General features: G+C 40.2%; 1 protein-coding gene across 4 annotated transcripts in view; it reads left to right on the top strand.

Annotated features, from left to right (window-relative positions):
* The window catches only part of LOC134224403 (GAS2-like protein pickled eggs), a 166384-nt gene extending 150141 nt beyond the window's left edge, over positions 1-16243 (top strand). For all 4 annotated transcript variants that reach the window (XM_062703728.1, XM_062703729.1, XM_062703727.1 and 1 more), the window contains 4 exons: positions 3325-3493; positions 3558-3963; positions 4866-5955; positions 15359-16243. In XM_062703728.1, the coding sequence (XP_062559712.1) occupies positions 3325-3493; positions 3558-3963; positions 4866-5878 (1588 nt within the window). In that variant the 3' untranslated portion in view covers positions 5879-5955; positions 15359-16243. The remainder of the gene's footprint in view (positions 1-3324; positions 3494-3557; positions 3964-4865; positions 5956-15358) is intronic.
* Positions 16244-16727: the final 484 nt, after the last annotated feature.

Below are 16727 nucleotides of genomic sequence, written 5' to 3'. Positions count from 1 at the left end.
CTTTTTCATTAATTCATAATCGTCTCGACTTCCCTGGGCATAAAAGTATCATCGTGTTAGCCTCATGATATACGAATGCAAAAATGGTAAATTGGCTTAGAAAACCTCGCAGTAAATAACTGTGAAAGTGCTAAATGAACACTAAGCTGCAAGGCGGCTCTGTCCCAGTGTGGAGATCATTGGCGTAAATAAGGGGGGGCCGGGGGGGGGGGGGTGGGGGGGCCCCCTTCAGGCCTACTTGTGCACCAATTTCCGAAAATTTTGAAAAGTAATTCCAACTTAGTTAGTTTTTATTTCGTTTACATATTTCCTACATATTTCTTAATTTTGATTATGAATTCTATAAACATATTTTTTGTTGCGTTATATCACATCTATGACCATTTGTTCAGCAAAGCATCGAAAAATCTAAGTTGGACCCCCGGGAACATTTTCTCGATTTTTAAGCTAAAATCAATGCCGCTTCTAATTCAGTTGCTAGCTTAAAATAATAAATTTGTTCTGCATTTGTTAGACTAGTATCCTGGTCGCAGAAACATAAAAACATAATTGTATTAAGATATAAATATTTCTGTTCTATTAAACTACCATCCGCTTCAAAAAAGACTGCAGCAACTACATCAAAATGAACACATGTACACAAATCCGTTCAATGAAATTTCGAACGACCACTCTTTCGAAAATCTTCGAGTTAATCGCAAGGTATGCCGCAAAACAGTTGATCAAATTCCTATGGAGCTTTTTGCTCTCGCTATTGTAATTCTGGCACAGAAAGATATAAAATTATAAAACTTAAGAATCTTTGTTACAATGACAGAAAAATCAACAACGCATTCCATTGAAAGTATTAGGACAAAACTTAGGCAACCTTTGCACTCACAACAGAGATTGCATTAAAGAAATATTTTTATAATCCTCAAAAAGATCTTGTTCCATTTAATTTTTTGGCGATTTCATAAGGATCATCGGAAAACTCTTTTGTGCCTGCTTTAGTTAGAATTTGTTTTTTAGGATAAAAAATTAGATTTAGAAACCAGTTCGTATCAGAGAACATTTCTTTTGCAGCACAATTTAGATCGATTTGGTTGCTTCTCAAGTCTCTTTGATTCTTGCAGAGAAATCTCTCCCCGGGTAGAGGTGAATAACAAACAAATAACATAATGATAACAAATTTTGCCATGATATCAGATTTAGTTATTCTTATGTTGTTCATAAATAACATAAAATAGCATCCCAACAACAAGTTTTGTAGTAATAGTAAAATTAGTTATTTATATGTTATTGTGAGAAAGAGCAGAACAACAAATGAAGAACACATTTTGCAATCATAGCAAAATTTGTTATTCATTTATCATTTGCATTTTCAACATATCCCGGGTAGAGGTGAATAACAAACAAATAACATAATAATAACAAATTTTGCTGTGATATCAGATTTTGTTATTCCTATGTTATTCATGAATAACATAAAATAGCATCCTAATAGCAAATTTTGTTATAATAATAAAATTTGTTATTATTATGTTATTGTATGGAAGAACAGAACAACAAATGAAGAACACATTTTGCAATCATAACAAAGTTTGTTATTCATTTATCATTTGCATTTTCAACATATCAATAATAACTGTTTTTGATATTTTCCTTTCTATGAATATTGTGCTATTGGTTTGCTCTTATAATAGCAAAATGAGTTATTTTTTAGCTATTCGCTCGAACAATTTTTGCTATTATTTTAGTTATTTTAGCAACTATATCAAACAAACTAACATCAGATTTTGCTATTCTGTTATTCATATATTAATGGTAAAACTTGTTATTCTTTTGCTATTTTCTTCTACCCGGGTTACCTATTCAGAAAACCATAATAAAGCCTCTTCCTAACGTCAGTAACTACAAAAACCCTATGTTATTCTGGAATTTGATTTGTGACTCATAATTTTATGACTCATGGAATTTATGACTCATAAAAAACACTTTAGGATTCCAAAATTGTGTTCATCGGTACTTAACTATTTCAGCACATAGCATACATTTTGGAATTGCATGAATACTTATATTGATTATGACAAAATTTCGTGGAATTTATTCCACATCTAAAGAGTTTCAAAAATTTCAAGTTTCAAAAAAATCGAGATCGTTATGCATTAAATAATCATGGAAATGCTTGAAAACTTTCAGAAATATATTCATATCGAATTTCATTTATAGATAATTCGAAGAAGATTCTAGAACGAATGAGCGATAAACTTAGTCAAAAATTTTCTATTACAATCCATGCGCACAGTGCTTTAAATCGCCTTTGAAATTTACATCCCACCAGCTGGTGCCATGCCCCCCCCCTAGACCGAGACTCTAGTTACGCCTATGGTGGAGATGTAATAAGAAGAAGATGTAATAAGAATAAGAAGAAGAAGGAGTGTGGACTCGAGTTTCGCCCTAATAAGGAAAACATATATGATATAACCCGCTAAACATAAGTACGATAGGCATAAATACACAAGGCATAATTATGTTAGGCATAATATACGTAAGACAAAAGACGTTAGGCATAAAATGCTCCAAAGAACAGCTCTTGACATGAAGATAGCTGAATTAAGTTCAATATCTGCCCTTTCTGCCTAACTACCTAGGGTTCTTTCACAAATCACGTAACGCTGAAGGGGGAGGGAGGGGGTCAAGCCGAGCGTTACGGCCCATACAAAAAATTGAACCTTCAATACAAAAAGTGTTACGTGGGGGAGGGTGGGGGTTCAAAATATCCAAATTTAGCGTTACGTAATTTTAAAAAGAACCCCATGTCCAACGTTGCGCTCCCATTTATATGATAAAGTTCCGAAGTTATTGTGATTATTACATATTGTTATATTATAATTATATCAATGTAACTTCTTTTAATAGACATTTCTCGGGTACTTATTCAAAAGGACGTATGTGATTTTGTAAACAAAGATTAAAACGTCGATTTATCCAATCTGATGGCACACCCACGCAAACCAACACCACCAACGGGTAGCCGAAGGCTTCCCCTATCTGTCTGTGGTGATGGTTTGCGTGGGAGGACTATCAGATCTGACAAATCGACGTTTGAATCTTTGTTTACAAAATCACATACGTCCTTTTGAATAAGTACCCGAGATTTGTAGATAGAAGGTCTTCATTTACGAATTCAAACTAAGATAATAATATACTACTCATTTTTAACGTTTTGGACTACCCTGTTATTTGACTTCTACGATCCTAAATTGCTAATATTGTCGAATCCTTTAGAAGATTTTTTTCTATTTGCCTTATTGATTTTCGTACCGTATTTGCTCGCATTAGATCACCTACGCCGTCAAGCAAGTCAAATAGTCATACCGCACAGACTGGATCACCCAATATGGATAACTTGGGAAGCACGTTGTCGCCGCCGTCCCGCGCGCGCAGTCGAAGCCGTAGTCCAAGCGCACAGCGTAAAATTAACCAGAACAATGAGTCTACGGCGGCACACGTAAGTGACTCAGTGACGAAGCGCACAATAATTGGAATTAAATGCCAAATTGTTCCCTTTACAGATACACGAGAAGGGATACCTCGCTTCTCCAAATTTGACTCGCCGTTCGATGTCGCCTAGTCCCCGCCGTTTAGATATGAAGAAAAAGCAACACTCGCTGGATTCGAGTTCAACGACGACACAAGCAACGACTGTTAATAATAGCGGAAGCAATCAACTACACCAAGCGACGGTCCACTTTGAGTGCGATCGTGACGGCTCTATTATAACTGATAGCAGTAAGACTGAGTCCTCCGCCGAGGACAAAACCAGCAAATATGAGAATATCAGCGACAACGGTAGTGAAATTAGTGATGAGGGATATCGCAGTTTGGGAGTAATACAATCCAACGGAACAGCAGCGGGTCAGGTGCAAAAAAGGGTGTCATTGTACAGCCAAGCCTCGAACGAAGATGCTGAAATTAGCGGTAAGTCATCATGTTATACATAATAAGAAAGGCGCGATCTCCTTCCCAAGGCACGTCAGGTTGAAATGATGTTCTCGTATTTGTCTGAAATTTTCAGGATTTGTTCATATATATAAATGTAGACATTACCGTGATGTGCCCTATCTTCGCGCATCATAAACTTATTTATTTTGTTCAATTTTTAGGCACTAGTCAAAATTGAAAAATCGGGAGGATTACCTACAAAATATTATTATTGTTGGATGTTTTTCATGGAAGAGTTAGAAAAACAAACTTAGTTTAGTACCAAAACCAAAAAAAAAAATATTTCAATTTGGTACTCCCATCGACCACCATATTTGCTTGTGCTTAGCACAGATACAAAGAACATGACCTAAGTAAACAAATGATTTTGCGGTACAAAAGTGGCTAGTTTTTGGAAATATTTGTATTCATTATGCTGCTCTGTTGGATATGCTTATTTGTCATTACTATGAAAAAGTGTGAAATTTTGTGTATTTTGTATTTATTTAGATTTTCACTTTGTGACATTTGAACATCAGGTGAATTTTTCCGGCCACATGTGCAGCACTTTTTCGGGTTTTGTTTTTGATTTTTTAAATAGTTAGAGCCTTGAAAAAACATGGGTTCTTCGGGAAAGTTGACCTTGAATAAGTCAAAGAATCGACTGAGACAATAAAATGAGATACAATTTTCAACGGGAAAGGTCAATTGCCAAAAATTATATAAATTTCACAGAAACTATTTTGAATTAAGTTCAAAAGATGCTACTTTTGAATGGTTATGGATTAGGAAGACAACTAAACAAAAGACTAACAATTGTTGAAAGTTGGTTGTAGAACAGCAAAAGTGAAATTTTTTCTACCTTTCTAACTTAATCTTTTATTTTCATTATTTCATAGCGCATCTGGAGCAGACAACCTCAGACTCACAAGTCACGCCGACTGATGAAAGTAGTTCGAAGGCAAACGATGAGGATTTAACGACAATCTCAGATGAAGGAACAGCCAAATCCGATGATATCGATAAGGTCGCCGAATTGCCGGATACCGTTGATTGCGTGGATACTCCAGAGACAAACTTCGCAAAATCTGGCGTTTTCATCACAGATGATGAAATCACGATAGACATAGCTAGCAGCACAGGACTGAGAAAGACAGGATTTTCCGAAAATCTCTATGACGCAAATAATCCAGTACCGTTAAAGACTCCTACAGTGTCAAAAATTCCCAAATCCCCCTTGCCCTCGAGGCGCAAAAGTGCCGAAGGTTCAACAACGCCCGCTAGCGACAAAGCGTCGACATTGAGTAGGAAAATTCCTACTTATCGATCTGTACGGAAGCCGAACCCTTCAGCGGACCAAAAAGATAATACTTGGAGTGGCAGGACCACCAAGCAAAGAACGCCCCTTACTGTTGACACATTTGATACCAAAGTAAACTCCCACCAGGCACAATTATCCCGTAACTCTCCAGTCAGAACATCCCAATATGACAAAAATGGCAGAAAAATTAAGCCAGTCAGTAGTTCTGTGAACACATCGCCGAGCAAAATCGGACAAACTTCGGTTCTCGCACAGCAGCTCATAGAAGCAGCAGCGGGAGCTCAAAATGATACGCAGATCATTGAAAAGGTGAAGCAGCTGCTCTCTAAATACTCTTCAAATCAGCCCCAAGCCATGACGCCAGGTGGACCCGAATTCGACGACTTCACAACCGCGTGGGTCAACAACAATGGGATAGTTGATCGCAACATAAGTAATTCGCCGAAGACACAATCCAAACGAAGTTCAACTGTTTCAACCACATCAGAGGGAGCCAATTGTAAGGAAATTCCCTCGGTGCTGTCACCGCGACGGGAAAAAGGCCTTTCGAAGATTCCAGCACCGGTTCGGTCCAACACGGGACTGTACTGACATCGCCGTAACCAGTCATTGAATAGTTTTGGTGCTAAGCAATGATTGCAGATGATTGGATTCTACACTGTTTTAAGGTACGTTGGACACATATTTTTATTTTTATCAATTTGATTCCATGCGGTTACAAAAGCGGTTTTCGGAAGAATATTGAGAATCGCTAGCATAGCTTAGGGGTCTCCAGTAGCCTTGCGAGCAAAGGCGTAGGATAGCCAAACCAAAAATGACGAGTTCGATTCCTCGGTCCGGTCTAGGATGTTTTCGAGTGGGAAACATTCTTGACTCACTGGGCATAGTATCCATAGTACTTGCCACACAAGATACATACCCATGCAATGCCGGGCATAGAGAAGTTTTCAATACTAACTGAGGAAATGCTAAATAGAGTACTAAGTTGAAAAGCAGGCCAAGTTTCAGTTGGAATGTGGAGCTATTAAAGAAAGAAGTAGAAGCTTAGCATAGCTATTACTGAATGTACATATCTATGGTTGCTACTCCGTGATTGATCAGAATCAGTAAAATTGCACAATGAATTAACTGAACGATTGGCTGGGATTAGTCAGTTCAAGTTTCAGTAACTCAATAAATACAAAGATCAATAACAGCGTCGGCCACATATTCAGAAGATGATTCCAAATACCGCGCACAAAATTGCCTAATACCTAAAGCTCAAATGATGAACTTAAGAGCATATTTACAATAAAATATGTAAACAATTTAATTATATACAAATTTCAATTGAATTGTTAGGTCATACTAAAGAAAAACGTGCTAAAAAATTACTATTTTATACAGATACCTACCGTGACCTGCCCTAATTCCGCGCATCGCCTAATACCGTGGTTTTCATCAAAAATCAGAACCTGGCTATCATGGACATCGTATTATTTGGTGAAATGTTCAAACATATTATGTTTGAACATTTCACCAAATAATGTGATGTTCATGATAGCCAGGTTCTGATTTTTTATGAAAACCACGGTATTAAGCGATGCGCGGATTTAGGGCAGGTCACGGTACTAAAAAGAATCATTACCTTGGGAAGTGAGCAACTTCTCAATATAACCGGTTTCAAAATGTTTATTGATTATCAATTGTTTTGATAAATAAAAGTGCATAAACAACAACTTTAAATGCCATTTTAATACCCAGCAATACAATTATAGCTGTAAAAATGGGCCCAATGAAATAATAGAAGCAAACATCATTGAAAAATTAAGTTACTAGACTTGGAAATATACTGCCGTTATACGCATAACTGTCTCATGTATATAGGGAATCCCAGCAAACATGGGACAAATATGCGTATGACGGCAGTATAACCCTAATTTTAAATGTTTTAAGCGGGAGGGCCCTCCTTAGCCGTGCAGTAAGACGCGCGTCTACAAAGCAAGACCATGCTGAGGGTGGCTGGGTTCGATTCCCGGTGCGGTGGAAGTGCTTAAGTAAACACTAAGCTGCGAGACGGCTCTGTCCCAGTGTGGGGATGTAATGCCAATAAGATGAATAAGAATACTAAGCGGGTGAATAGTTTTGACTGGTCGAGGCATACAAAATCAAATTTATTTTTTAAAGCCTAATATACGTTACAAATACCTACAATAATTATTTGCTAACATTTTCTGCTATATACTTGTGCATTTCACCAAATAATGTGATGTTCATGGCAGACAGTCACTCTATATTCATCAATTTGGAAAAAAAAATCCACGGTATTAGCCAATGCGCGGAATTAGGGCAGGTCACGGTATAATGATTCTGAGTTAAAAAAACATGTTGGTTTCAAAAGTTGTTGGTGTTGCTATATATATATACGAAAATGTGTGGTATTAATCTAAGACCATTGGTTCCTTATTTCGCGCATAAGAATAGGATGTAATTTCCCTCAAAAATGGTCATAAGTTTATTCATATTTAAAACGAAATGTGATTAATTGGCCAATAAAATTATTCGTCTTCATTTCATTTTTTTAGTTAACATCTAAACAGATAACGCTGAATCAACAATTTGACGCCATAATACACGGTTCGAGGCCGCATCTCTCCATCCTCGAATGCACCCCACGCTCGCCAAGTCGTTTTGCACCTGTTCTGCCCACCTTGCTCGCTGTGCTCCACGCTGTCTCGTACCCTTCCGGCTTTAGCTACCTTCTGGATACTGGGTTCGCCTTAGAGCTGGGTGAGCTCGTGGTTCATTCTTCGCCGCCACACACCGTCTTCTTGCACGCCGCCAAAGATGGTCCTAAGCACCCGTCTCTCGAATACTCCGAGTGCTTGTAAGTCCTCCTCGAGCATTGTTCATGTTTCATGTCCGTGGAGGACTACCGGTCTTATCAGTGTCTTATACATAACACGTTTGGTGCGGTGGTGTATCTTTTTCGACCGCGTTTCTTCTGGAGCCCGTAGTAGTCCCGACTTCCACAGATGATGCGCCTTCGTATTTCACGACTAACATTGTTATCAGCCGTTAGCAAGGATCCAAGGTAGACAAATTCCTCGACCACCTCGAAGGTACCCCCGTCTATCGTAACACTGCCTCCCAGGCGGGTTCTGTCGCGCTCGGTTCCGCCCACAAGCATGTACTTTGTCTTCGATGTATTCACCACCAGTCCAACTTTTGTTGCTTCACGTTTCAGGCGGGTGTACAGTTCTGCCACCTTTGCAAATGTTCGGCCGACAATGTCCGTGTCATCCGCGAAACAAATAAATTGACTGGATCTGTAGAAAATCGAACCCCGGCTGTTACACCCGGCTCTCTGCATGACACCTTTTAGCGCAACGTTGAACAACAGGCACTAAAATCCATAACCTTGTCTTAGTCCTCGACGCGATTCGAACGAACTGGTCGTGTTCGCCCGAAATCTTCACACAGTTTTGCACACCATCCACCGTTGATTTGATCAGTCTGGTAAGCTTCGCAGGGAAGCTGTTCTCGTCCATAATTTTTCATAACTCTACGCCGTCTATACTGTCGTATTCCACCTTGAAATCAATGAACAGATGGTGCGTTGGGACCTGGTATTCACGGCGTTTTTGAAGGATTTGCTGTACACTAAAGATCTGGTCCGTTGTCGAGCGGCTGTCAACGAAGCCGGCTTGATAACTTCCCACGAACTCATTCACTAAAGGTGACAGACGTCGGAAAATGATCTGGGATATCATTTTATAGACGGCATTAAGGATGATGATCGCTCGAAAGTTCTCGCACTCCAGCTTGTCGCCTTTCTTGTAGATGGGGCATAAAACCCCTTCCTTGCACTCCTCCGGTAGCTGTTCAGTTTCCCAGATTCTGACTATCAGTTTGTGCAGGCCAGTGGCCAGCTTTTACGAACCCATCTTGATGAGCTCAGCTCCGATACCATCCTTACCAGCTGCTTTCCCAAGCAACCAAAAGTTCTGATTTTACTTAAATTTGTTCCTAACCGAACCAATTGGTTCACTTTTGGTTCACATTGAGTTCCAAGCACCTTAACGGAACTTCCAAGTTCACTTTTGCGCTCCCACCATACAAAAAATTACTTAAAATGTGAGCTGATTAAGCCAAAACATCCCCTTTTATCTGAACTTTTGGTTGCTTGGGTAATTGGTCTTTAACTATTAGATGGCATCCTTAACTTCCCTCAAGGTGGGGGCTTGTTGGCTTCTATCGTCCGCTAAACTGACGTAGTCATTTACTCCGCTGCCTTGACTTTCACTGCTTGTACTCTCAGTGCTATTTAAATGTTCCTCGTAGTGCTGCTTCCACCTTTCGATCACCACACGTTCGTCCGTCAAGATGCTCCCATCCTTATCCCGGCACATTTTGGCTCGCGGCACGAAGCCTTTGCGGGATGCGTTGAGCTTCTGATAGAACTTGCGTGTTTCTTGAGAACGACACAGCTGTTTCATCTCCGCTTTTTCCAGGCGGCGTTTCTTCTCCTGAAATGGCGGGTCTGCTGTCTCCGCTTCCGTCTATAACGTTCCACGTTCTGCCGGGAACCTTGCTGCGGCGTGACCCCCCGCGCTGTGTCTTTCTCCTCCAGAATCTGTCTGCACTCTTCGTCGAACCAATCGTTCCGTCGACTTCGTCCCATATACCCGACGTTGTTCTCCGCAGTATCGTTAATGGCTGCTTTGACTGTATTCCAGCAGTCCTCAAGAGGGGCCCCATCGAGCTCAACCTCTTCCGGCAACGCTGCCTCGAGATACTGCGCGTATGCAGTGGTGACATCAGGTTGATTCAGTCGCTCTAGGTCGTACCGCGGCGGTCGTCGGTACCGAACATTGTTGATGACGGATAGTTTTGGGCGCAGTTTAACGATCATCAGATAGTGGTCAAAGTCGATGTTAGCGCCACGATATGTCCTGACGTCGATAATGTCGGAAAAGTGCCGTCCATCAATCAGAACGTGGTCGATTTGTGATTATGTCTGCAGTGGTGATCTTCAGGTGTACCGATACGGAAGGCGTTGGAAGTAGGTGCTGCGATTGGCCATATTCTTGGAGGCGGCGGAATCAATTAGTCGTAGGCCATTTTCGTTCGTCAGCCGGTGAGCGCTGAACTTCCAAATTGTCGGTCAAAACTCCTCCTCTTGGCCAACCTGAGCATTCAAATCTCCTATGATGATTCTGACGTCGTGGCTTGCGCAGCTGTCGTACTCACATTCCAGCTGCTCGTAGAATGCGTCCTTATCATCATCAGTGCCTCCGGAGTGTGGGCTATGAACGTTGATTATGCTGAAGTTGAAGAACCGGCCTTTGATCCTGCACATTCTCTTGTTGATCGGCCACCATCCGATCACGCGCCTTTGCACATCGCCCATCACTATGGAAGCTGTTACCAGCTCGTGTATGTTGCCGCAGCTCTGGTAGATAGTATGATTACCGCAAAACATACGCACCATTGATCCCTTCCAACAAACCTCCTGCAGCGCTACGATGCCAAATCCACGGTCCTTGAGCACATCGGCGAGTATGCGTGTGCTGAGAGATTTGCAGTTCCACGAACCGAGTTTCGAATTGCTAGTCACTTTTCGTTGCAGTGGTCTTCGCCGATGGTTCCGGTCCGTAATCTCTTGTTGATTATTCGTTGCGTAGGTTTTTTTGGCTGGCTTGCAGGGCCTGACACCAAACCCCCTAAATTTCCGGAGGACCATTCCTCCTTAATTCCGGTGGACCATGGTGCACAGTTTCACTTCGAGTTCCTCGCTGGCACTCGGACGATGATCAGCCCCCATAACATGGAAAACAGACGCTGTTGTGAGATTTGCACCTCCGGAGAGGAGTAAACCCCCCATTCCCTGTCAGCATACGACCACAGTTCCCACCGGGGCTGGTTACCCGATCTTCCCTAAGGTTTGCTGTATTCCGGTCAGCACCACGAGGAGGTAGGGATAGGAGTTACTGGGTAAGAGGCTAAGGACCGCGAGATGGGGTCTATTTTATTCCTTCAGGTACGCGAAGTACCAATGGTACGCTTTACCCAGCATTCGCCGTGCCAAAAAAATATACATCTAGGGGGAATGACGGCTTTGGTAGGTTTTGTTCTTTTATTGGCAGGGGGTTTTTTATGACTGACTAGGCTCAAATTTGGCCTAAACATTCTTTGCATATCAAAGAATATTGTGGCCAAATTTCATAAAATTCGGTCGACAAAAACCCTAATGCCAATAATAGAACAAAACCTGCCAAAGCCGTCTTTCCCCTATTACTGTTAAAAAAATGCTGATAACGGCCTCTGTAATAAGAAATATATTTGAGGAAAAATAAGGCATTTTTTGGCAATGCTTATGCAGTATATTGTAGAAAGTTACTACGATTCGAGATGTCATGTACAACAATTTTTATATTCCGCTATATTTCACATAATATCTTAAAATATGTGTTTTACATAAGACACCTTTAATATTAATACATTGATAGCTTGATAGTGCTGGGCAAGATACGCCAAAGCGTGTTTGGGTGACAGTCAATTAACGCAAGGATGTGTAAACTGAGGATAAAAAGCCGATTCTTCAACTACAGCATCAACACTTGTTCACACGACGGGCGACCCAACGATAATATAGAAGCGTTCTATGCACAGCTGAAGTATATGATTGTTGCCTACTGAGGAATGTCTAAATCATCATTGGCAACATGAACGCTCACGCACCTTATCGAATGACAACGGCCAACAATACATAACATTTGCATCCTCCCGTGGAATTGTTGTACGAAGCACTTTGATCCCTCCCAAGTATATCCACAAGGCCATGTGGTGATCACAACCATGAAACGGAAATAAAAATTTAGCATAGGACTACGTATGTCTTTTCTATATAGGGGGAACACCTTCCGAGCGCGAAAATCGGAGACCTACACGAAAATATGATAGACCTTGAACGTTAATATCTCAGTTGAATTTCTAATTTTTTGGACCATTAAATCAAGGTTTACCTTATTACAGGGGCCCTCCTTAGCCTAGCGGTAAAATGCGCGGCTATAAAGCAAGACCATGCTGAGGGTGGCTGGGTTCGATTCCCGGTGCCGGTCTAGGAAATTTTCGGTTTGGAATTTGTTTCGTGTTCCCTGGGCATAAAAGTATCATCGTGTGAGCCTCATGATATACGAATGGTAATGATAACTTGGCTTAGAAACCTCGCGGTGAATAAATGTGGAAGTGCTGAATGAACACTAAGCAGCGGGCGGTAATGTCCCAGTGGGAGATGTAATGCCAATAAGAAGAAGAAGAATTCAATCAAGGAAGAGTCAACGCTTCTTTGTATTTATCTGAGAACACTGTTTTTTCAATCTATTTATTATCTATAATTGATATAAAGTGTAACGTTTCATTTTTCGTCACGAAGATTATGAGCCAGTAATTGAAAAAATATCGACACTTTCCATAAAACTCACACTGCATCGCGAAAATAGCATGAAGAACTGCTGTGAACAATCCTTCCAATTAATCAATTATTCGTCAAGCACCACGCACGACAATGATTCCATCAGCAAAGCTACATACATCACCTTAACTGACACTCCGATCGTTCGTCGTTTGCTCATGACAAAAGCACATGCGTCGAAGATGATGAGAGCAAACTTTAGAATAAATCGACGCTCCGTCTACTCTTCTCGACAGCTTCACACTTGTTTAATTCTCTCCACCGTCGGCCTCAACGATCAACGTCTACGTATGTAGGGGAGCAGGTTTAACAGCATCGTTCTGTCTTTCGGGCAGTGGGCCTGAGTGATCTTGCCGGACGAAGGCGAAGTAAGTTCCACCTCAATCGTGCACATTGCCGCTGGAGCCAAAAGTGGCGATCGAAAGACAAACCATGACAGAGCAGTATGGTGCAACGAAAGTCACGTGGCTCCCATGGACGCATGGCAGGGTCGAACGGAAGAAACAGGATCATGAATGCGGGAACTTGTGTCTACAAATCCGGCGGGTTGTGAGGCTCAGCGAGCGAAGAAGTTGGAGGTGAAGGGTAAAATGGCTAGGAATATTCGGAGAAAACAAACCCGGCTCATCACCAGCCGCTGAAATTGCGTGGGAAGGATAGAAGATTAGGAAAGAAATTGGTCAATTGATAAAAGAAACTAAATGTATTTCGGGACTGATTTGCGATTTGGGCGTAACTTATTTTGTAAACAAACATTGCTTCATGAATTCCGGAGAATGCAAGCGTTTTCATCCTAAACTAATTCCCTTATCTGCACTCACAAAAAACTCCGCATTATATTCATGAGTTTACACATGGATTTTTGCAATGGGGGTTGCCAAATGCATTCCATATTTTCGACACATATATTTCATGCGCCCGCATGCATTACATGAGCGTTCATACATACTATCTATGTGGGTCATCGTATCCATGTGTGAATTTGTATGCAATTTGGTATGTGCCGACACATGATATGCATATTTCAAAATACATGGATTTTTGCCATAAAGTATGTGTCGATTTTCCTGAGTGTGGTAGAGGAAAGCTTAATCTATCGGATCCATATCGTGGTTTCCTCATGAAATGCTTGTTTTGGCAGGAATTCGCCTTCCCATGTTTGTTTACAAAATCCCAAATCGCAAAGCGGTCCCGATTTGTTAAAATATGGCTGATGAGTTTTGTTTAGAATGCGGCGGAAAGATCAACAATTGTCCATTGGTTAGAAAAGTTTAGAAATAGAAAAACCAACCAATCACGAACATGCATCGCAAGCAGAAACATCAAAATCAAGCAACTTGCGGATTGCTGAAGATCATTCAACCTCAACGAACCAGCGTTGTATGTGAAGAAAGGATTGATTACAAAAATGGCGTCTGTTGCGATCCCGCGCCACCAGTGACGATGATAAAATTTAATTCCAAATAGTGGCGTATTAGCGAAAAGTTATCGAATGCCCGTCGGACAATAAAAGCACGAAGTGAAATTTCAACGCAAGTTTACGACAAGCGTTTAGTTTCAGTTAGTTATTAGAAAGGCGAATTAGGAAAAGTGAATTGGTTTTTCTCAGGACTAGCATTTTCTGAACATAAATGGTTGATTGCAAAAATGGACTGTTTAGGTGGCATGGTAGCTTATTTGTTGTTAGTGATTCTATTCATTCGAACAAATTTATTGCATCATCTTCCTACGATACGCCGCGCGCTTATGATTCTGCTACCGAAAGGCAACTTGCTGTCATCACCAAACGATTAAGTTTCGCACAAATCATCTCGAATCAACCTTCTTTTGTATAAAATGGTGGGCCGGAGAAAATCGATTTCATTTCCATCCAATGATTCAAATCGACTTCTATAAAAACAATCTTCATGCCTGCCGTATCCTAACGGAACTATCAAATCTATACTTTCGCCTCTAATTCTATCATGAACATGCACGTCTAAGTTTGGAAGATGATATTAGCATTACCATATCATTGTAAATCGTTTAACTTCACGTAGAAGTCATTAAAAGAAGAAAATTCGAAAACTTAAACCGAATGTCTGTTTGTCTGGGTGAAGATTGTTTGTAAATAATTCTTGAAGTTCCTCCCACTTTTCCACCGGCGCCATAGAGACGATGCATGTATGATTCCAAAGCGGGCGGAAACCGAACGATGCAAATAAATATATTTGCGTTCGGTTTCGCGCCGCTTTCGATTCTGCTTATTTTTCCTCTATTTTAAACATTTTTAGGGTGGCATCTTCTGGGATTCTGATGTGGCAGACGAGTGGCTTCAGCGTCGATGCGGCCGATGAGTCATGTTAATCCCTTTTCCACAGCTGGAGACTAAAATTCCATCCAACTGGGAGCTGATATTCGGCTACTTGATCCGGTTGACCTGCGAGCAAATATGATGACAAATGATTATCCATTTCGTATAGCTACGTAGTCCTACGCCACCTTTGCGTACAACCCGATAAGCTGCATCTTTGAGTTTTAAAAACTAAGTTTGAAAAATAGCATTTTCTGAAAACCGTAATAAGGAGAAGCTTGTTAATGTATAATGCTTAATCAATTATTATTCTATTTTACAGGTTCCAATGGAAACGCAAAAAAGAAACTACTATGAGCTACAATTAGGATGTTTCATTTTTATGGGTTGCCATCATCCGCGCTTAGCATCATCAGTTAGATTGTAATATCCATATCATTTATCTGTGTAATGTCTTATGGAAATATTGTTAATATTAAAAAGTTCCGGTTCCATTTTTACTCGCTAAAAGTCGATTTTGTCAATGCTATGCTCTACAATGTCATGAAAGAGAAATTAACAACTCTTTTGCAACATTGAATAATCCTAGAAAAGCATTCCCAAGACCTAGACTATAAAACCAGTACTATCATTGCAGCGGTGCTTTTTTAATTGTTTGTTTAGAGAAATTTATTCTGTTATAAATACCAATAATGTTGGCGCTGAAAAGAAAAGATTGATTTTTGAAGTAAAGAAGAAAGACATGTGGAAAGTACTAATTATTAGTAGACTGTAAAGTTTTAAAAATTTCCCTTATTCTGCCATAAGAAACAAAAAACTAATAACTTTTCTAGACTTTACTCGCTAACATATGTCCTCTTTATATAGTTAGGAAAGCAAGCAATAGAATACGAATCTGACAAAAGATAATGAGCAAACAAAGACATGCAACTAGATTCGTCCGTAATCAAGTAAAGTCATCCACAGTGCAATCTGATCGCATAATAACAAAACGCCATATATAGTCCCAAAATATTTACAATAGTGAATACTCCATTACTAGTGCATAGACCGATTAAATGCTGTTAACTAAACCGGCATTATATTTGGTACATAATATTGAAAATTCGAATCTGTCAATAACCAACGACCTGCGTTGTGTGTTTGTAGGCACAAATGTAATCCGTGTATTTTATTAAAAGGAAAATAAAAGGTTCATACTGCCATCTCTAATTTGTTTTTCTTTAATATCACAATGACCCAAAGAAGCTACAAATCATAGAACAGAGAAAGATTGTATATTGCGGGGTCCCATTGTTTGCTATCGAAAATTGGTTTTAAATAGGTTTCTACAATACATTCTTCATGCCTGTCGTATCTTAACGGAACTATCAAATCTATACTTTCGCCTCTAACTCTATCATGAACATTAGAGTGGAGCGCAGTTGTATGGAAAAACGTAAACTTCGTCCGATCAAGTGAGATCAAAGTTTTTCTAAATCGTTTTGGGACCCCAATCAACTGCGCAAAATATGGGCTCGATTGGTTGCAACCTCGCATGTCGCATCGCGTTTTAAATTTACATGGAGATTAGTATGGGAAAACGTACCTTTTTACATTTTTGCTCTTAGCTGCTTCAATTTATCATCAATCATGTGACTCAATACGTTAGCATATAGTCTGGAAGATGCCGAAAGACTTTGCCGAAGAAG

Source organism: Armigeres subalbatus, chromosome 3 (genome assembly GCF_024139115.2).
Source record: "Armigeres subalbatus isolate Guangzhou_Male chromosome 3, GZ_Asu_2, whole genome shotgun sequence".
NCBI lineage: Eukaryota > Metazoa > Arthropoda > Insecta > Diptera > Culicidae > Armigeres > Armigeres subalbatus.
The sequence above is the reverse complement of the archived record's forward strand: the minus strand, read 5'-3'. Positions and strand labels throughout refer to the sequence as shown.